The sequence below is a fragment of the Corvus moneduloides genome, chromosome 1, assembly GCF_009650955.1.
Source record: "Corvus moneduloides isolate bCorMon1 chromosome 1, bCorMon1.pri, whole genome shotgun sequence".
NCBI classification, from domain to species: Eukaryota; Metazoa; Chordata; class Aves; order Passeriformes; family Corvidae; genus Corvus; species Corvus moneduloides.
In genome coordinates this window covers 108,284,301-108,306,331 of record NC_045476.1, presented here as the reverse complement: position 1 = coordinate 108,306,331, position 22,031 = coordinate 108,284,301, and the positions used below count along the sequence as shown (strand labels likewise).

At 37.1% G+C, this 22,031-nt stretch overlaps 1 protein-coding gene across 1 annotated transcript; it reads right to left on the bottom strand.

Annotated features, from left to right (window-relative positions):
* Positions 1–3,997: 3,997 nt before the first annotated feature.
* Positions 3,998–15,584, bottom strand: MC2R (melanocortin 2 receptor). Its single transcript, XM_032121353.1, is given in 4 exon segments — positions 3,998–4,795; positions 4,797–5,565; positions 15,115–15,214; positions 15,525–15,584. Coding segments are annotated over 2 exon segments (957 nt in total). The 5' UTR covers positions 5,429–5,565; positions 15,115–15,214; positions 15,525–15,584; the 3' UTR covers positions 3,998–4,470.
* Between the last annotated feature and the right edge of the window lie 6,447 nt (positions 15,585–22,031).

The window sequence follows — 22,031 nt, the reverse complement described above, 5'->3', positions numbered from 1 at the left end:
GGGTTACCCAGAATTATTTGACAGTTAATGGTCACTCATTAGATTATGTGTGACAGCTCAGTAGTCTGATTTTGTCTAATAGATGTGAGGGGACTTGAGGACATCAGAAGACTTCTTTCAAGTGGACATGAAAAGTTTTTCATTACTGGTCACACTCAGTTTTCCAGAATTGTACTTTAAGTCATCCCTTTGAATTGGAAGCTTACAACAGCATTGTGTCTTCTGAGAAATGACACTTCAAATGAAGCTGTCTTAAAGTGCTGTTGGATGATAAGGACACAATGGGTATCTCTCTGCTGAAATTACCTTTAGAGAATTAAAAAACATGCCCTACTTGGCTATAATTCTGTTTGAATAAATTTATCATTTGAAGAGTTTAGTTTTGTTTGAAAAACTGAAATTTTGTTCAGCTAATAGGAGTTTAAAGACACCTATTTTTCTGAAAGTCTTGTCCCGAACCATAATTCATTGAAACAAGATTTTTCTCACATAAATAAACTCTAATATATATTTTCTCATGAATAAATGGTGTTTGTCTTGCTAATTTGTGAACAAAATCAAACTACAAGTTTGTCTCTCACTGGCATACCGACTCTTTCAGTGGAATTAATTCTTCCGGGTGCCTGTATCAGATTTGTTCACTTTATTCCTGAACATGAAGTTCAGTTCAAAACAGCAAAAAGAGAAGAGGAGCTTTTCTTCTTTGGTTTTGCAGTAAGTGACTGGGAATGTTGCCACAGGCGTGTGAAGTTCTGTGGACGCTTCCAAATGAAACATTGATTGTAGTGTTGCTTGAAAGGAACTAGATGTTCCTTTCAGGCTTGTTAGCTTCTGGTAGTATCCAAAATGAACTTTTTTTCTCCCAAAGCTAAGGTACAATTCTGCTTTCTAAACATTTCCGGGCAGATGAAGGAAAGTTCCAAAATCTGAGAAAAGCCTTCACTTTTATACATTAATATATCAGGGGAGAATTTTAATAGTAACTTATTCACAGTACAATGAGAACTTCAAAAAATTATGGCTTAAAGAATCTGTTCAAAAAGCACTATAGGGAAATATATGGAGACATTAGTATGTGAGAGAGAAACTTGCTTGGACACTGCACAACAATTAAAATGCAAGTCAAATTTACATTAGGAGATAATGTGTAGAGATTTGCCCATCTGCTAGCATGCAAGAGATGCAGGCAGACTGAAAAATTAAAATAATTCTAGAAGATTTTTTATTCAATTATATTTTGTGTTCTTCCTGACTCTTTCTTCCCAGAAAAGAAGTATCTTCAAAAGAATGCTCCATTTAATCACAACTAGTGCAAACTGAAAGAAAAGTTTTATATGTGTCTTTTGAATTTCATATCGACTCCTTACATAACCCCGAGGCTCAGCTTGAGATCTAGTATTGTAGACACAGACTTCAGCTGTATTGCAAATGCACAGGGTCTTCATTTCTTACAAATTTGCACAGTGAGCATGGCAAATCCTGTTGTCTCTAAAAGAAAAATTGAGAAAAATAAGCAGTTCTCATAATTTGCAACTCTTTGCCCTGCAGCCTTTTCCCAATCTAGTTGTCTGTGTATTAGACACAGAATATAACAGCAAGAGCCATCGAGTGCTACACCAATTTAAAGACATAATCCTGAACTGTAAGTTTGGGTGTTGCTCAGGCATTATGACAGCAACAGACACTTTGGGGTGTTGATTTGAGTGTATCCACAGATGAGTCCAGGTAGGCTACAGAGAACAGGCACTTAATTTCTGGTAACAGGAGGTGGGAACCAGTTCCAGACAGTGCTCATGGATCTCATGGCAATCTGAGATTCAATGTCAGTAACTGCAGAAATGCTTTTAAGTCTAAGGAAGAAATGTGGGATAAAACCTACCAAAATCTTTCTGCTTAGGTGTTGACTACTTGTTTTAACAAGCTAGATGGAAAAAAAAAAATTCGCTGGTCCATACCCTGGGTCACCACAGCTGCTCTGGGTTTTGCAGATAAGTGGTGACTGGAGGCTTGGGGATGGTGCTGGGAAAGGCAGTGGGATAGTTTGGGAAAGAGTGGGCAGATGTTGGGTTACTGGAGAACAGTTTGCTCTGTCCTTGAAGGAGGGCTCACTCAGAGGGGCACAGTCAAAAACGTGGCTGTGGGATGGATTTTTTTTGGCAAGGTAGAAGCCCAGGTCCTTGTTGCAAAGCAAGTGATGTCAGTGTGGGGGTGGGAGCTGGGCTCTGTCTCCTGGGGCCTGTGAGCAACCACCGCCTCTTTCCCTTGTTCCTGGGGATGCTGCAAAGGGAATTTGGCACCAGCCATTTCTTGAGACTTTTCTGTAGGTGAGGGCAGTCAGATGAGGGCCGAAGGCAGCCAGGCCTAACCAACCTGCCTCAGAACCAGCCTGAGCTGCCACTTGCTGGTGTGCTAGAAGAAAGCAGTAGCTGGTGGCATCACCTGAGGTCTGCTGTAGCCATGACCTTGTTCACCCCCAGCTTTCACAGGGCTACCTTTCCAAGCCCTAATTGCCAGCGTCTCCATGAGAGGAGTCCTTATCAAAGGACTTTATACAGAATTTCAGTGATATGTTTTACTGCTGAATTTTTGATTTTGACATGAGTCTCTCTTGCATGTTCCTCATTGTGGGGCTAAATGTATAGTGCTTTCTTTAATAATTATTTCTCCATGTTTAGATGTTATGAGGTTAATATTTTATGATACAAATCGTTTACATTTGGACCGCTCAGTGTGAACATGGAATCTTTGCATGTGTAGAGTTAGAGTAGGCTTCCTTACAAGATGCAGTCACTTCCAACTTGGTGGAGGCTACTTACCTCTCTTAACTATGTCTGTTTTAGGGAAGCAGGTGGAAAATAATGTTTTGAGAGAAGGTAGATTGGTTGATAATTTATGCACTGTGGAGTTAATGTAAGGGCTGCCTAAATCACAATTTTCTGTCCAATATTTTTAATCATTTTCAAGTTCATAATTTGTGTGCACAGGGCATTGCAGTACTGTAGATGTTTTGTTTTGGCTTTTCTTTAATACTGTACATTTTTTTCTTTTTTTTCCCCAAGTCTAACAGTAATTGCTTGCTGTGCAGTTTCACATTTATTCTGCTTTTCAAAGGAAATGAAAAAATTCTTATTAAAATAAAATGTGTGATTATACCTGAACTCCCTTCTGAGCTTGCATTTTATAGATGAAACTGTTTTTTGCAATAAATGCACAGGTTTGAATAATTTTCACTTCAGTATCTCTTTTCTACTTTGTTTTCTTTACTTAGTTCTGTAGAGACTTTCAGGTTTATTGCCCCTTATAACTTCATCTGTAAGCCCAAGTCTACCTGAATTCATATGTTTTGTCCATATTCCTTAGTCTTGAAATTCTCTTACTACTCTCTGGCACAGCTGAATGACTTCCCTGAATTATTGTGAGGTTAATTCCTCACCATATGCTCTGGACTGCTTCAGGATGTTTTGATGCTGAAAACTATTCTGCCTCAAAGTTTTGTGAGTTCTGTATTATTTTGGCAGAAACAATTCAAAGTTTTCTCGCAAGGGTTTATAAATTACAACCTGCATTGTAGCATCCTTCCAGACTGGCTAGCTGCTTCCTTACCCAGGTGGTTGACTTTCTTGGAAGTGTTTGAATTTTGTCTCTGGTATCATGTTTTTTGAATTCTGTTTTGTAGCATGTCATGGTGAATCAAAGTGCTTTTAGTATCTGTGGAGCTTATTATTTTATTGAAGAGAACTGGCACTGACGAGCTCAGCAATTCCCTTTGCTAGTCCAGACTTGGCTTAGAGGTTTTAAAATTTAAAACCTGTCTTTGCTGGCATGACAACTTTATATTGGAAATAACTCTTCAGTGGCTAAAACTAGCTTTTAAATCAAAATATTCTATTCTTTTGGGCTTGCACTCCAAAAATGGTTTTTGAAACTTAGAGATCACTAATTGCATGATTTTGAGGAGATAGATGTTAAAGAAGAGTCATGAGTTCACTTTTTCAGCAAAGTTACATGCCCATGTTTTCTACTTAATTGTAGACGTTTATACAAATGTGCAGTTTAGAAACAAATGATAACTTCATTGCAATTTAAACAACAGAATTTTTAAGTAATATATGCATTGAATTGAAATTATTGGTACAAAATGAGTTGGCTCATCTCTGGGGTAAGGCAACATGATGCAGATTTAGTTTGAATTTTTGTGAAATAGCAAAAGATAATTAAGACAGTTTTCTTTTTTTTTTCCTTGCATGAAAATTATCAGCAGAGTTAGCGTAGTTTTGAGGTCTCATTGACAAAGATTTGTGTGCTTACTTAGTTTTTATCCATTATTTGGTAGCCCTCTGAAAAATCATTGGCAGTATACTGCAAGCATAGTATTACTTTGGGCCTAATTGGTGGTATTTTTAACTCTGCACACTGATCATGCACAGCGCTCCATAAGTGCTTCTATAATCTTCATTTTTGATGAACTGTTTACCAGTTCCAGTTTGACCTGGAACAGTAGAACATCTTCTTAAATGTACTTCGCAATTCGGGGCTCCGGAATGCAAAAATCATAGGGTTGATGATGGCATTGCACATTATGAGTGTTCCATTCACGTGGAAAATGGACATGTAGCAGGCACAGTAAGGGTTATGTGGGCAAAACCTTGCTAAGAGGATGTGGAGAACAAAGGGAGCCCAACAGCAAAGGAAAACTCCAAGAAAAATAGTCAGTGTAATTGCTCCTTTCATGTTAGTTCTGTGATGGACTGTGCTGGTGGGCAGTGAGGCGATCTTTTTGGCGTGAGATCGAGCAGGAGGACATGTGGACATAGAGGCACAGTATGAAAAACATCATCAGAGGGAACAGGATGGTGAAAGGAATGACTGTTGCTGCTTCATAGGAGAAGAGGGCAATGGCAATGCTGCTGCCGGCACAGAACGTCCAAATGATTGCCAGGATAACCAAGGCCCTCCTCAATGTCATGATATTGTGGTACCGCAAAGCATAGAAGATAGTGATGTATCTATCTGCTGCGATAGCTAGCAAGCTGAAAATAGACCCCAGCAAAGACAGAATGAACATGGAATCCATGGCATCATCCAGTTTTTTCTCAAAGTCTCCATGACGTGTCAGGTATCCCATTTTACACAAGATGATAAAGATGTTCTCCAGGGTTTTGTACAAGCTACCTAACATGTCTGAAATGGCTAAACTGCAAATGAAGAAGTACATGGGCAAGTGTAAATTCTTATTTCTAACAACAGCAATAAGGATAAGTAGATTTTCCAGTATCCCAGCGGCAGCAACAGTGAAAAAAACTTCCTCTGGCACGACAACCTGGGTGCAGTCAGTGATATTTAATGAAAAATCACTTATGTTTTCGAGGGATGGAATGCTGGTCTGCCCTGGGTGTTTGATTAAGTTGGAAGGTCTCTCAGTGCTCATTCTTCTGGTCGTGGAAAGAGCCTGGGTTGCTTCTTTTTCAGGTTTGGCTTTATTCTGAAGCTGACCTTCTTTTGATCAAGGCTTTCTCCTTTATCTGGAGCAATTTTAAGACTTAACTGAAATGTTTGGAATGTCTCCTACAATAAAACACGTAGAAACATAAATATCAAGAAGAAATTGACCACACAGATGAGGTAAAAACAGACATTTAAAGTATCATCTATTGCAGTTTAAAGCACATGAATAATCACCATACAGAGACACAATTGTGTTGGATGAAATAAGAACTGTTCAAGGCTTCACAGAGCCTTAGAAAAAATTGAAGTGTAAATTCTCTTTTAGCTTCAAAGTAGTTTTAAAAATATGTGTAGTTTTCTTTACCAGTGGGTGTCCCACATTTACTGGAATTGATCTGACAGACTTCAATAGTCTGGGAATCTTTACTGGCCCAGCTATTTGCTTCGAGAAAGCCTGGCATTTCTCATGACATGTTCAGTATTATTAGACACAAATAAGACTAAAGCCAAGACAAACTCATGTCCAGAGCAGTAACATGTTTACCTCCACACTGTTGATGGTGTAATGAAATGCCCTCAATTTAGATGTGAACATTTGTAAATATTGATGTATTTAGAGGCATGTTAGATACTGGTGAGAGGCTTCCTTTTCATTTAAATTGAAACTGTCTTTTGATTTAATGAATATATTTCTAAGATCCAAAGTACAAAATTTCTTGTCTGTATTTTAAAACTGTCTAAAACCCCAAATGTTGATTACAGCACCAAGATGGTGTTTTCTTTTCCCCATAATAGTCCTGATCTAAACTATATCCAAGCACATAGGAATCTTTCCAAAGGAATAGATTTTTACTCTTTTCATTAATGTATAAATTGATATGATATTAGTTTAGCCTGAATACAACCCATAAACGATAAGAAAGACTTTTTCTTGTCATCTTTATAGCCAATCTTGGGAAATGCAGATGCAGTTCTGGTATTTAGAAAATCCCCTTTAAAAAGCTATATTTTCACTGAAAGGGTTGTCAAGCACTGGATCAGGCTGTCCAGAGAAGTGGGTGAGTCACCATCCCATGAGGTATTTAAGTGGTTTGGATGTGACACTTAGGAACATGGTTTAGTGGTGGACTTGGCAGTGCTGGGTTAATGGTTGAACTCAATGATCTTAAAGGTCCTTTCCAGCCTAAATGAGTCTATAATTTCATGATTATCCCTCTGTTTTTAAGTTTAAACCAGCTTTCTTTTACACTTTCATATCAGTAAGTCTTGAAATTCCTTTGGCCGTTTGTTCATAATCGGGGTTGCTGAATACTATAACACACTGTTACTGTTTCAATGGGAGGAGTCAAAAGTTCTAATTATTTTGTATACAAACAAGACTTGGAACACCTGCTCTCATGAATTCAACGAAAGAGAGTGCCCATACATATCTGAAAACACAGGCTGTGTAGTGGACAAAACAAACTGTATTGCACTGTGGCATACATGAACATTCCCAAAGATAATCAGGTCAACATCTGTCAGTGTGTGAAGGAAGGAGTTACTAAGAATAAGAAACTTGACAATGTCTTTGTAATGGTATGTTTTTCCTATTCTCACCTGGAGCTACTGTCACGGTTAAGTTTTATGATATCTAATCTAGCACTCTGTTAAAAGTTTTCACTCTTTATAGTAGTCAGCACAGACACGTCAGACAAAACTTCATTTAGATAGGATTTAAACAGGAGAATCAGCTGGCAAAACGTTTATTAAGTTGCTGTTTTCTCAAAACTGTTCTTCAAGAATGCATCTTTGCTGATATAGTTGTATTGCTGAAATAATCTACCTGAAAAGCATAGTTTCCTTCACTGAAAATATATGATATTATGAATGACATGGTATATTGCATCTGCTACTTATAATTTTACAGTAACTTTGTATTAAGTTTGGTAAGAACTTATAGCGGCTTTGGTGTATTTACAGTAAACTGAATAATTACATCACTTAATGTTGTTTTCCATCAATTAATAGAAAGCCAGAAAAAGACCACCTTGTTTCAGAGATTCTCATTTCAGTATGTGCACATGACTATTGCATGCTATACTATTAGGGTTCCATCAAAGATCTTGCCAATTATCTCATTTCTGATGCTTCAGTGTGGTGCACGGTCTTATTTCAATCTCAGACGTCCCAGACGGAAATACCTATGTAGACAGTGTTTTGCATGGGTCACAAATCCAGTGCTTCATCTGCACAATAGACATTATGTCATACATCTGCAGTAAGTTCTACAGTTACAGGATTCTTTTCACTGCTACACGTTTACCAGGTAGCATGCATGATGTAGTTTAGCGGTTCTAAGCAGTGTAGGAACAGACAGACTACATGTGGGAGGTAAAGCTGTTGTGAACATGGTGAGTAACATCAGTGGTACCCTCAGAAGAACAACCCTGGGACCTCCAGCACCAAGAAGCCCAGGGTGAAGAAGGACCAACAGCACACCAGTGGATCCATGGGTGGTGATGGCCTTTTGCTTGATCTCCCTCTCTCTTCCCTCCTCCCCCTTTTCTTTCTTTCTATCTCTCTGCCTCATATATACTGTTAAATAAAATCTGCAACATTGGCTTTGGCACATGGTCTTGTCTTCACCTTCACTCGGGCAGAGGCATCTTTCGATAATTGCATCTTAACAGTGTCCTAAAAGCTAATGTGAAAAGAAGACACCTTGAAGCTTGGGTGCATATTTCTACTGTCTACAGAAATTAGAGCCAAGGTCATTTCGCACAAGTATAAAAGGCAAAAAAATGTTTACACTCCTGTGTTAATAACAGAGACAGTTTGGATGCAACTGATTTCCTCTCCACTGTCAGTACCTTGACGGTTTTCTTTGTCATTGTACTGTGCAGATAAAGGGTCCATGCCCCTCACCCTCTGAAATATCTCAGATTTATCTTTTGCAGGTACCTGCAAAGTCAACCTTTCCCAGCTAGTGTGTAGATTTCAGAACTATTAAAAATAAAACATAACAATTAAAAAAGAAATTGACATATAGGACAATTCTGATTTTCCTGTCAATAGCTGAATTATTTGGATTTTACCTTTTTTGAGGTTATTCATGGTCTAAGAATAAGTCTGCCTGACTGTAGCAAGAAATGTAAAACAGTCAAAAAACAATGAATGGCAATGAAAGACTTAAAATCTGAAACACATCTGCAAATGTAGCTGTATAACATACTGCAAAAAATTCAACCCATCCTTGTTTAAGTTAGGTCCTGGATGGAGAAATCAACAGCTCACTAACACTGGATATTCAGAAACATTATTTATCTAGCAGGAGGCAGTCTCCCAAGCTGGTATAATGGGCAATGAGCTGATGGCAGTACTAAAAAGGCATATATTTGTAGTACTATCATCAATTTCTTTTCGATTGGTAGCTATCTAAAGGAAGATGAAGCAGCAAACTGAGAGAATGGAAGCCAGGACCAGAAACTATACTGACAATATTGTACAAACTTAGGAAACAAATCAAAACCAGATTATCTGACAATTGTAATCACCATGATTATGGCGTGGCTCCTTACGACACTCTTGTCACTTTGAAAGTGTGTTTGCGCTGGTTTGTATTACACAGCTAAAAGCCAGCCCCAGCGCTTCAGCTGTGGTAAGGCTGAGAATACCCTTGTGGATGCTGGGAACTCCCAGTACTCCAGACCATTAGCCTGGGGCACGAACCATAACTCTCTCCTGTGTGCCCTGTGCCTACTGATAACTAAAATACAAATTTCTCTGCAGTAGAAATACAACAGCTTAGCATCTGAAAGGTCTGGGAATAATAGGTCTGCTCTTGCTTTATTTTTTTTTAATTGGATGAAAACTTAATTCACTGAATAAATAAACAACACATTTCCCTCAATCCCAAAATATTAAATAAACTGGCTAGGTCAGCTGCAATAGCAATGAAAGTAATTTCAGCTGTGAACTATAATGAAAAGAAATAGTTAAAAATTATGAACCTTAAATGCTGTATAATTTCCCAGAGCTTTATTTGCATCTGTTGTTGTTTTAATAGCAAAGCAAATAGCTTCCCTTTATCGTAGAGACCCCAATATATATTTACTCTCTAAATAGCTGTCAGTAAATAAAACCTGAAAGGGTACTGAGTAGTCTCTTTAGCTTTAGGGCTGCATAAAACAGCTGTGATAATGAGCCAATTATGTATTTGCAATGATTTCTTTCCAGAACAATGGAATATGTGAATGTATCTAAATTTTCTGAAAAATGTAATTTAGAAGGAAGGGAACAGAGTAAGTGGTTTGGGATATTTCATAACCCACTCAGTATATACAGAGGTGCTTATTTGTCACTAGAAATGCCATAACCTTTCCTCAATCCCCAAAAGTCTCCAATGTATTAGCAGTTGCTTCTATTGTCATTATCTCTAGCTAAGTCCAAAGCTTTATCATTGGCACACCTGGTAATCTGTTCAGTTTGGTTCCCCTTTTAAAACCTTGCCCTAGTGGAACATGAATCCCTTGTGAGGTGGTTGGAGAAGCTGTGTGTGACCGGTTATGCGGTCTGGTGCTGCTTAGAATGACGTTCTTTGTCTGAAAATGCCAGCAGCCAAAGTCTCACGGATGGGAGCGATGTATTTTTTCGGTCACTCATGTTCAAGCTGTTACAGTTTTGTATCAAAATACATTTGACAAAAAACTATGGACAAATACCTTTTCCCTTGTTTCTAGCTTTTCTGGGTGCACCAGACATTTAGGAAGGAAACAAGCCAGTCAAAAACATGGATGTGGAGGCTTAATTTTTAAAGCTAAGGAACAAGAAAAATGGCAACCATTTTTTTCGGGTTTTTTTTTGTATTTAGTAGGGAGGCAATGGCTTTCATGGGGACAAGAAGGACTGGACCTGTTACAGGCAGGTGAGTTAGGAGGACAGCATGATCCTTACATGTGCTAATTAGCATTTCTTTTTGTCTGCCAGCCTGGCTTAACCCGGAACAAGCAAGTAAGTGAAAAAACACATCAAGCCTGATTCTGCCTTGCCCTGCCCATTGTATGGTTCTTTAGAGTCATTAGAAGTAACTGTGTCAGAGGAATTACTCTAAAATATACATACTCCTAAGGGTCAGCGTCTCTACTTCCTGCAGCTTTCTGTCTGTCTCCAAGTACTGAAAATATCTCACTCACTGCTAGGTTGGCCATGCTTAAGGTACCTCAGCATGGCCCGTACAAAAAAACTCCAAACAGAAACCTGCCTGCTTGAGGAACAGTATCAGATCATAAGTGAAACATCCTCAGCTGTATTTGTTAAACTATTGAAGGAACTAGTTTCCTCAGATGACCTCGATTTTAAATCTCTCACCACTTATTAAGCAGACCCAAATGGTATAGGAAGCATTCAAGAAAGTTGCTAAAATTTAGTGGCAGCACAGTTCTTCAATATTGTCTAAATATTGTTCCTTTATTTGGGAATCCTCCTGAAAGCATTGTTACCTCCCATCAGTAACTGAGATGGCTAAAGGGTGCACATTAGATACTTTCTTTCATAAAAAACCAAGAAAGTCTATATTTTAAAATAGGCATTTTATGTTAACAACTTTGTTCAGTAGACACTGAACAAAACAGTGGCTGGGAGAGCAAAAGAGTGACAGCATTAATTTCCATCCTCCTCTTAATGTGAACGGTCTCAGTTGCTGGCATTGAGATGGAACAGAAAGATCTCTTTCCAGGGAAGGTCTTTCAGAAGCATGAGTTTTCCCTGCTTACTGCTGTAGGGACAGCTAGAAAAAAGTACTGTGTGGTCACGTTTCATTGTTCAGTTGCTAGAACCTGAATCTTCTCATCAAAGTAAACACATTTTGTATGAAAAACCACTTCAATACAGAATATAGTAATGGTGGCTTTGATATAATCCTTTTCCTTCTAAGTATTTTTATCTTTTTTCTTTTCTTTTTAAAATGACAGTGTAGGTAAAACAATATCAAATAAGGGTATGTGAGAACAGTGAGGAAAAATTAAGATACTGTGATACCTGGATCTTTATCACATAATCTTTTGAAATTTTTTTAACAACTGCAATTAGTATCCATGCTGTATTAGGCAATTTATTCTTTTGCTTTGATCTCCCTCTAGTGTTCAAGAAAATAGTGTTAGCCCGGTATTAATGACTGATTACTGCTATTCTGATTCTTCACATGAGTGGACATTATATAACATTGTGTTTCCTAATCTTGAGTTCAGGACCCGTCATCAGACCTAGATAAATGTCTTTTGTATAACGGTGTTCACTGCCATGGATCTTGGTGATTTACTGCACCAGAATAATGAGTATATGTCCCATATGATTTCAACATCACAACTTTCTTAGAAATAACTTTGCACTGATAGAGATGGCACATTTTGAAGAAAAAAGCAAAAAAAAAAACCAAAAAAGGGAAGTGTATATGTATACTAGCTAAATGCAGAAAAAAAATGTTGTATCTAAAGCTGAACATATACCAATTGGGCTAACTACTAAGAAAATTTCACTCACATGATTGCAATTGCGACTTTCTCATAAAAAGCATTTCTAGAGTGAAATTAAGGTGCAAGTCATACTTGCTGAAATTTTAAATGTAAGATATATCTGTATATGTTGAAGAGAATTTTTTTTTCCTGACTTTGAAAACTGCATAAAAGCATTTTCTGACCAAATCATAAGCTGAACAGACTGGAGGTCTTGCAAAGATTACAGCTGAAAAAAATTTGGAAGTTTGGTTTACTTCTTATGGGTACTTCTCTTTCTTTTTCCCATAAGATCAGCACCAAGGTAACACAATTATGTGTTTGTTTTATGAATAAGGAAAAACCAGGAAAGATTTTCTTATTTGTATTTAAGGTTAGGTGTATTCACTATGACATGATTTTGTTGCCAAAAAAATAAAATTGCAATAAAGCATCTAAGCTATGCAGAAACTAACTGGCCAGGACTCCTTCTGTCTCTATGATGTGAGTGTAGCTTCATTCAAGACATGCATAGCTCTGGGTGTTTCAGGAGAGATACTGGAAGCAGGAAAAGTAAAAAGGATTAAAGAAAGATGGACTGAGTTCTTAATGTCCTTAATAAAATAAATCCTTGCAGCAGCAGAGAGGAAAAGGAATTATTTAAGATGTTTGTGAATGAAATGGCAAGAACCATTAAAAAGGCAGAGAGAAAAAGAAATTAAAGCTGAAAATCCAGGAAGCATTTTCTAATTGATTAACTCCTTGTGGCAGTATCACTTTTCACATACAATTTCTGAGACTGTAACCTATGCTGTTATCTGAAGTACCTGGAACCAAAAAAAGCTGCATAAATTGTTGGTGGTTATATAAAGACTCTTGTTTTGTCACAAGACATAAACACAGAATATCCACAAAGTCATTAGTAGACTTTATTTCACAAAGTCACTAGTGAAATAATCTTCTTCTTATCAAGTGTGTGGACAATTTATTGAAAACGAGTAACCTCTAGAGATTAAACTAGGACCTGTACAAAATCGAGGGCTATAAATTCATTAATGCAATTTGCTTCCTTTTTCAGTAGTTGCACTTCAGAGCAGCCTTCCCACCAGTGCAGACAGCACACTGTGCCCTGGGGAAGGGGAACTTCTGCAAGTTGTTTAATGCAGAGCTGTCAGGGAAGGGAGCGAAATGCAGTGAAGGTTTCCCCGTCTCTGCTGCACAGTATGTGTGATCATGAGAGTTGGTTTTTTCTGAAACGTGGAACCTCACTCTCTGCAAAGCTTCTGTTGCTTTGTAAAGTTGAGGTACATTAAGAAATATAGCTGTTGTGATACACTAAGAAATATAATTATTAGTCAATTGCAGTTTTTAACAACATAATCTACCTAAGGAAAAGAAAAACAAATCAAAACTAAACCAAGCTTTCTGTGCCTGATGCAGGTAACTGCTTTGGAAGTAATGTACTTATAACCTTTGGTCACATCCTTCACCCTCAGATCAGTCTCAAGCCATTGGAGTGACTTGGTGACAAGCTACAGTGATCAATGCCTACTAAATACATGTTTCTCTATTAAGATTGTAGTGGAAAGATTCATGTTTCTTTGAAACACTAGTTATTGTGCCCCAGACTTTGTAGTTGGTTTTTATTACACTATTATTTCCTATTTGTTTCCAGAATAAATTAATTTTTAGCCTATACATAGCTGTAACTTTCTACAAGGTATGAAAAATGACATTGGATTTGAACACAGGGCAAACAGTTCTTTGGGATCATTGTAAAATCAATCAAGAGGCCTTCAAGTGACATTTCTGGAGGCCATTGCTCTGTTCTTATACTTTCCAGTAAGTCATTGTTTGCCATTAATAATACCATCACAAAAATGCTATCAACAAGCATCAAGAATATCTCCTTTACAGAAAAGCATTAACCATTTCTTGAAAAAGAAGTCCTGTGTTTCTGCTCTAAAGAAGGAAGCACTCCTAGGTGTTCTGTAAGGAGCCATTCATCTTTTTCTCTGGCTGTGTCTGCTCCAGTAGTTGCAAACAAAATAATAGTCAAAGTAGATGGTATCATTAGAATAATATTTAGTATTTTTAAATTACAGAAAACAAGGGTGTGGATTTATAGCATGTCACCTGCTGTTTAAGTGCATTATCTTATGGTACATATTAGGTGTGTCTTATTGAAAAAAACCCATGCATCAAAGATACAGCATCTTCTTTCCTGAGAGCTACTTAAAAGTGCCATTGTGCTTTTTGTTTTGCCACTGAACAAATATATTTACATCTATTTATGCTAAAAAGTAAAAATAGTGAAAAGACAATGATTAAAAGGTGAATTCAATTGATGATTATTTTCTCTGGGAAGCCTGTAGAATGGGGGCAAAGTGAAGAAAATACCTCTTTTAGATTTGTTTTTTTCATAGCCATCTTCATTCCATATGCCTGGGACGGAGAACGAATAAAAAAACAAGTGTGGAAGGACTTAAATCTAAATTCTCCAAGCCTGTAAAAATCTGCTAGCATTTGGAGTAGTGGCAACACAAAGCTTTAGTCTGGTTACATGTTGGCATTCAGAGCTACCGTGGCTTCTTCTACAGGTAGAAGTAGACACAATCTCATTGCAAAAGGTGTGCTGTCATCCAAAGCCACCTCTGGAGAGGTGTGGGAGATTTATGAAGATACTCAGATTAGGTCATTTTAGCTTGTCTTTTCCATGCACTAGCATGTGAAACCCCTATGGCAATGATGCTGTGGCAGAACAGGTATTTCCACTTCTGCTCAGGTATCACGGAATTACATGTATCTATGGGGGTATGTGTGTGTGCATGTGGTGAAATTTGGCTTCTGCTTCTGGTCTGAAATAATTAACAGGGAAATTCAAAGGATAAACAATCAGTTCAGGTATCTGTATATGTAACAACATGTGTTAAATAGAGGCATTTATTCTGCCCTAATTTGTGGTTATCTGCTTCAAGGCAGAGATTGGTGCTGTCCTCTGCCTTCCTCTGCTGCGTGCTGCAGACTGACACAGGATTAACTATCTAAAAATATTGGCAATAGAGTGCACCAAACCACACAGCCATCTGAGAAATCTGTAACTGTCAGGTAGATCAATGGAATTATTCAATATTTGCACTTGAGCAAGTGAGAACAGAATTTGATTTCCCTGAGCAGAGTGAACACAACAAAACCGTACCTGGCAGGAGTAGCCCTCCTTAGATAATTCCCAGTCCAGTTCCAGAAGAAGACTCATTGATGACGAGCTAGAAAGTCTCTGAGGGTTGTGTGGCCTCTGTCTGATGCAGAGAAAAAAATAGATGAAGCTGGAAAAACAGTATACAAAAGATAAGAAACATTTCAGTAGAAGTTTTCCTACTGTATAAGTTAACTTCTTCCATTGGCAAAGAGGAAAATCTTACTCAGTCTTCATGTAAGAGGCATAAAATCCCTGCCAGAATTTTCCTTTAAAGAAGAATGACTGTGAGATGAAAGATTTTAGGGAACACTAGAAATATGGCACTTCCTTCCACAATAACATTGCATATTTCACTAATTTCTCCAAGGAGGCTTTCTGACATTAGATATATTTAGTAAACCTCCACTTACCTGCTAGTGAAACCACTCAAACTGTGAGTCAGTTTGCTGATAGCTCTGGGAGCAAGATTATTTATAAAGGAAATGAAGCCAACACAGTCTTTGCGTAAGGGAAAGATTGGAACATCTAAATCAAAGAGGACGACAGTTGTTTCATTGGCATAACCTTGAATTAGGGTCTCTTTAAAATAAATAATTCACTGTCTCTTGAAACATTTATAAGGAAGAAAAAAAAAAAGAAAAAAAATTGCCCAATCAAAGGGAAAATACTCTGTTTCAGATGGATTATGTTTTCAGCTACTCCTCTTTATAACTTCCCCTCCTAATATTTGGCAGGAGGAGTGTGTAAATCAGAAAAAGACCATGGGCTGTATTATAAATAGTATTTAAACAGTCAGGTAGATGGTTGAGATGTTATAAGATGTTTATTGCCCAGCAAGATGATTGTCACTGTCTTTGTTTTCATTCTAACATCTCTACTAAAGACACAACAGGTGGCTGAACTGAAAAGTTAACAGAGAACTCAGCAGAAAAGTAGAGAGAACTCAGCAGCACCAAAGTCCAACTCTACTTGTCTGAATAAATATAAGTGGTCATTATGAAGATATGTAATTCAGGTCATGAAGGTAAAAAAATGTACTGGGCTTTAACAATATTCCTTGAAGATGTGGTCGGCCCTATTAATGAAACAAATGGGAAGGAATAGCGCAAGTGAGTTACCCTAGGGAAAGACTTCACATTTGGATCTATTAAATAGCAATTAAATTGCAATGACCAAAAGCAGAATTATATTCTTACCAGTATAAACGGAGAAAATTTGTTTGCTTCCAGGGTACCAAAGAAAAGCTTAAGTCTACTTCAGAAAGGCTGAATTCAGGCTCAAGAAATGAGGATTTAATTCATCTGTGTGCACCAGTGTTGGGGTCTCCCCCTCCCTGCCATGTACCCCTGGGAGAGGGGCCCTGGGGGGAGGCACGGGGTTTCCCTGCCCCTGGTCAGCCTCGTTCCCCATTGGTTGGTTTGTGTTCCCTGCGCGGGCAGAAGGACCCTTGGTCCCGTGATTGCCTCAGTTCCTCGGCAGAGCCCCGGCCATGCGGCTGGAGAAATAAGCATCTCTGAAACATCTACCAAGAATCGGTCCATAGATATTTCCTTTCCACGGGACTCCTGGTTTGATATATGCGTGTTACAGTAATCCCCGCTGCAGCACAGCAGGACTGGTAAAAACAAGTAGCAATCTGAGAGCTTCAGTGAGACTCATTTGGATCCTTGGAACATGACGACTGGAGAAGAAAAAGCTTAGCAACACATTTGAAGGGAGGGGACCTGAAAAAAGAAAAAACCTTCATAAAGTGGAAGGTGTATTCATCATCACTGAGTGTCCTTCAGAGTTTCAAGGAGGGAAAAAGTGTCTCACTCTTCATCCTCAGTTGTACACGGGTTTGCTTTTAACTTCCTTTTCTTTAGACCAATTGAACCTGCTGAGTGCCACTATGATACACAGAGATAACTAAACAGAGTAAAGTCAAGACAACTGGTGTCACAGGAGTGTAGAACATTTGTTTACTGTTTTTTTACCTGCATTGTGCAGCATTTGAATAATATCCTTCAAATATACCTGGTTATGGTCCTTGCAGGAGCAAGCTTCATGGGTACTCAGTCTTTATGTTGTCAGGCAGAACTCATCTCCCTATGAATTCACGCTCTTTGCAGTGCTTTGCACATGAAGACACTCATTAGGAGCCTCGAAAGTTGTGAAGGCCTTCACTCCTTGTGCTGTGAATTTCTGTTCTACGCTAAGATTGCACTATGCAGCCTAACAATATCTTGTATGCACAAAAAATTCTGTACCATAAGCTGTTAGAAATAGTTAATAAGGAAAAGTCCAGAGATTCGTGCTTGCATTTTATTTTGGTTACAGAGGAAATAAACACACTGGAGGCACAGATGGCTCTTCATTCAGCCTTAGGCAACAAGTAAGTTTGGATCAAGTCTGAATTGAGAATGAAGTAAAGAGTAAGAACTCACAATAACAATGTTTAGTCAGCGAAGTTGTGGATGCCCCATCACTTGAAGTGTTCAAGGCCAGGCTGGATGGGGCTCTGAGTAACCTTATCTAGTGCCCGTGGCAGCAGGGTCAGAACTAGATGGTCTTAAAGGTCCCTTCCAATCCAAACTATTCTGTGATTCTATGTAAAATAAAGACAATAGTCTAGCAATCTAGCATAAATCACTACAATTCTATGCAGACCAATTTTTCTAATGTTAATTCTTGAATTTTATGTTTTTTTTTGTGTAGGGAAGGTATGTAAATAGGAAAGGATATGTCAGAGAGAGGCCAAGAGTTATTCAATCTTTTTTTTTGAATATTGCTATGTAATATTCAAAACAGATGAACTACGATGAATTACAATGACAAAGCAGCTAGAATTGCACGTCGTAAATAAAAAACTGAATCTCCATTATCGCACTGCATAAAATTTATTATTTCTATTTATTAAGCCATTAAATCAGTAGATTATTTGAGTTTGAAGGTTGAAAAATGCAAAATAATTAGAGAATGACTTTATCACCCAAAAAACTTGTTACAATGATTTTTCCAGTTCTGTGCTTAAAAAACTATAGCAAATTTAACACTCATATTGCATGTGTTTTCATCCCACTGTGTTTCAATTCCAAAGAGCACACCTGGAAATAAACAGTGTTTTCACGACATGTGAAGAGAGTAAGAGATCTAGAAATTGTCGCAGTAAAGAGCTCTATAAATAGTCCAGGCTTTCAAGGAGGAGACAGCATCAGTAGTGCTGGTTAGAAGATGAGTGAGGGAAAACTGTGACCTCAGAAGAGTCAAGAAAATCACAAATGCTATTTCCACAGTATACCATTTTTTTCCATCTAGTATGCAGGGAATACATTAACTGTAGTTTATTAGTTATATTAAATAGTTAGCAAAGTCTCAGATTCTGTAGCCACAACCTTTAACAAAGCAAGTAAGCATGGATTTAGCCTGCCATTTGATTCTTACTTAACAGTAGATCTGTTAGGCCAGATTTTATTCCATGCCATTCTCAACATGCTGGAACTCTGCAGAAAAGGCAGCTATTAGGCTACTCTGTCACCAGAAAGCAGACAATAATCTTTTGGGGACAGATGGCTAAAGAAAACATTAGCAGGAGAAGAGGTCTTTCTTAAGCAGAAGACAGTCTAATTGTGGTTGTCTGGTAAATCAAAAATATGTAAGTATTTGCAATTTTATTACTAGTAATCCAATACTTGCACAAAGATGCTACCAGTTATTTTTTCAGTGACTTGCAGTATGAAAGAAAAGTAAGTTTTAGGGAATTTCTGGAGGTACACTGGTAATGAATTCATCCCTGAGGCAGTGCCATATGGTCAAACAAAGCTCCAAGAAGAGAGGATTCAGCCAACTTTTTCAGATGGTAGCATGTTTTACCTTGCACACTGAAATATAGCAAATGATAAAAGATGGGATTAGAATGCCAGAAGAGGCTTTTTTTTTGATGAATCTGGGCTTTTTTGGATCAAGTTTTCTAAAAGGAATTGTCTATGAAATTTTGTTAAATCCTACGACGTAATCAGGGAGTGTATTAAACTCAGTACATGTGAGGGTTTTGTGGTCTACTTAAATGTTAACATTTACTTATTTATAAGTACTTGGATTTGCTATTTTTGTATTGTGCTGTTGCAAGTGTTTTAGGTATAATGTTGCTATTCAACATGAAAGATTAGGAAGATTTTAAAAGGAAAGTCTGGCATTGCTTTTGTCCTGAGAGATGGTTTTCAGGCAGATAGGGTAGTGCTCAAATACTGGTATTCAAAGTGACCAAAACATTTTTCGTGGATGGAAAACATTTTCCATTCAGTCAATAGTACGTCAGGAGAATTTACTAATCTTATGAAAACTACATTAATTTCTTCAAAAGTGAGAATGAGAACAGCTAAAAGGAACACTTTTTTTTTTAAGAGTGATTGGCTTTCTGGTATCATTGTCCTTTTTTTCTTTCCCAATTACTGTTTGTTTTCGCCGTGTTTCCCTTTTATTAAGATTTTGGAGGACATTTTAACCAAAGAAAACCTAGAGGGCACATTTTAAATTTGATTATCCACTATGAAAATTAATATTTAATTATTTTCACTTTCGAAAAGCAAATACTGTGATGCTTCTCAATTTATAAATTTATTTCTATGAAGAACTTTATTTCCATTATTATCTCCCATCTATTTAAGCTCCTGAGCTTTTTTTTTTTGCTTTTTCTCACTTATTTGGCTTTTGCAGTACTAGCAACAAAATAATTTCTCTTGATGTTGATTTCAATGAAAGCTGTTTTAATCAATACAATTGCCTTCAAAAAAATGAACACATCCTTAATTTTTCATTACACTTAGATAGGTGACATTTGCATGTAGATTGGGGTCATGATACTTGTTAAAAACTATCTGTAAATATGGTAAAAAAGATATTCAGTTTTATATGAACTCAAAACGAATAAAGCCTTCAAGACAGATAAAAAGTCACTTTTTTTGGAAAGGTCTAGTCTTTCAACATTCAGGAGGAGCCAATACCTTAGTTTAGGTCACTTGGGATGACTTCCTTCTCTTACCATTCACTGTCTGATGGGGAAGATGTTTTATTGCTTAATTGCAAAACACGTGTCACCTTAAGGACAGCAAAATGAAGTTTCATGTAAAGTGATAATCTGTTGACAGGGATTTCTGATTAACTATTAACAAACAGAAATTCAATGTTTAGTTAGTGCAGTTAATTTTTAAAAAACCTCATAAACTTCAAAATAATTTGCATAGTGAAATAAATAAAATGCAATATGAGAAGTTTCTTGATTTGAAATTTAATATTATATTTAACTTTTTATTTCTCATTAAAAAAAATCTCTGAAAAAATCTGAATTTCTAAATAAAGTTGTACACATTTACGCTTTTTCTCTAGGTAGGAGAAGAAGCATTAATGCATTTTACACTAATTAAAATTAACAGATAAAAATATGGGAAGGAATAAGTGTAATGACAGGGGTGAATATTACTAAAAATACTCTACAATTTCAGACCAGTAAAATAATTTGTCCACTTATTGAAATCTCTAGCAGAAGATTCAGAGATTGAGGAACTACTTCAGTTGTTTTAACTCCTCTTTCTTACTTTACTCTCAGAAAAATCTTGAGCCCTGGGGCCCTCAGTGGGACTGTCTGAGGGCAAGAGCAGCAGTTTCTGTGTCATTGGTTATAAGCAGGAGGGGGGAAAAGTGCAATCCTTTGATAAAGCAGGTTGAAGAACTTCTTTTATTTTCCCTATTTCCCTTTGTGAAGAGGGCTTTGTGTCAGGCTGAGACAGCACCCTTACAATCCTGGGGTTGTAGGTACAGTTAACCTGACCACCTCTACAACATTTTGTTCTATAAAAATTCTGATTTATCTTTATATTTGAAGCTTTGGTACTGGAGTTAGACTGAGAGTGGAGTTAAGCTTGAATGGGAGGAGCAACTTTGGAGAATGGAATAATGCAATTTAAAATATGACCTCCTAGTGTAGTGAATGGGTTGGTGGAGGAGAGTTAACTGGAATGTCAAAGACAGCTCATACGATTTTTATATCACTTAAACCCCAAAAGGCAGACAGGTGAAAGTGCTGAAATGTGTTCATTTACTTTTGCTGATGACCATTACATATCACTACTTGATAAAGACATTGTCCAAATGGATTTTTAAAAACAATTTATCTGGGTAGTCTCTAAATGCATTGGCAACTGCTGGGTCTCTTTTTTTAGTTAGGACTTTTTTGACATTTTATTTTTCTTATATTTAATTTCTAGGTTTATGAATCATGTAATTCTTTAAAATGCTGTTTGTGTACTTTCATATTCTGTTTAGTGTGAAGTGATTATTGTCTGAAATAAATACTTACAATTTTTGGCATGCGAAGAACAGAGATAATCAATATAACAGCTTTGTCTACTGCTTTTTCTCTTCTAAAACATTGATATTCAGCTTTTGTTTCAGTTTTTTAGTGGAAATTGAAGAAAAAAACCTATTTCTTCAGGCATTTGTAGCTTTTTTCCTCTGACTATTAATTAGTCTATAGCATGCTTTTATTGAATACTTCATTTATTTAGTGTGACAGAAAATCAACAAGGCTTGGATTTTGTTCTCAATCTAGTTTGTATCTACCTGCCTATTATTCCCACTAAACATGTTTTCCCCAAACAGTGTTTGGTTATCTGTTATGTATAATTGAAAAGTCTCTTTTATTGTTAATTTGTCATTCTCAGCCATGCATGGGTACTGAGACTTGGAGCAAAAAATTGAATGTGTTTGCGGTAAATTGAATTTTTTGTTCTTATATTTATCTTCACAAGTGGCATTTAGGCTCAGTAGGAAAAAAAAAAGAAAGAAAAGGGAGAGACTGTCTTCTTCCTCCATTTCAAAAATCTTACATATTTTGTCAAGGGATTCATCTTCCTATTTTGCAGTCCCATAACTAGCAGGCA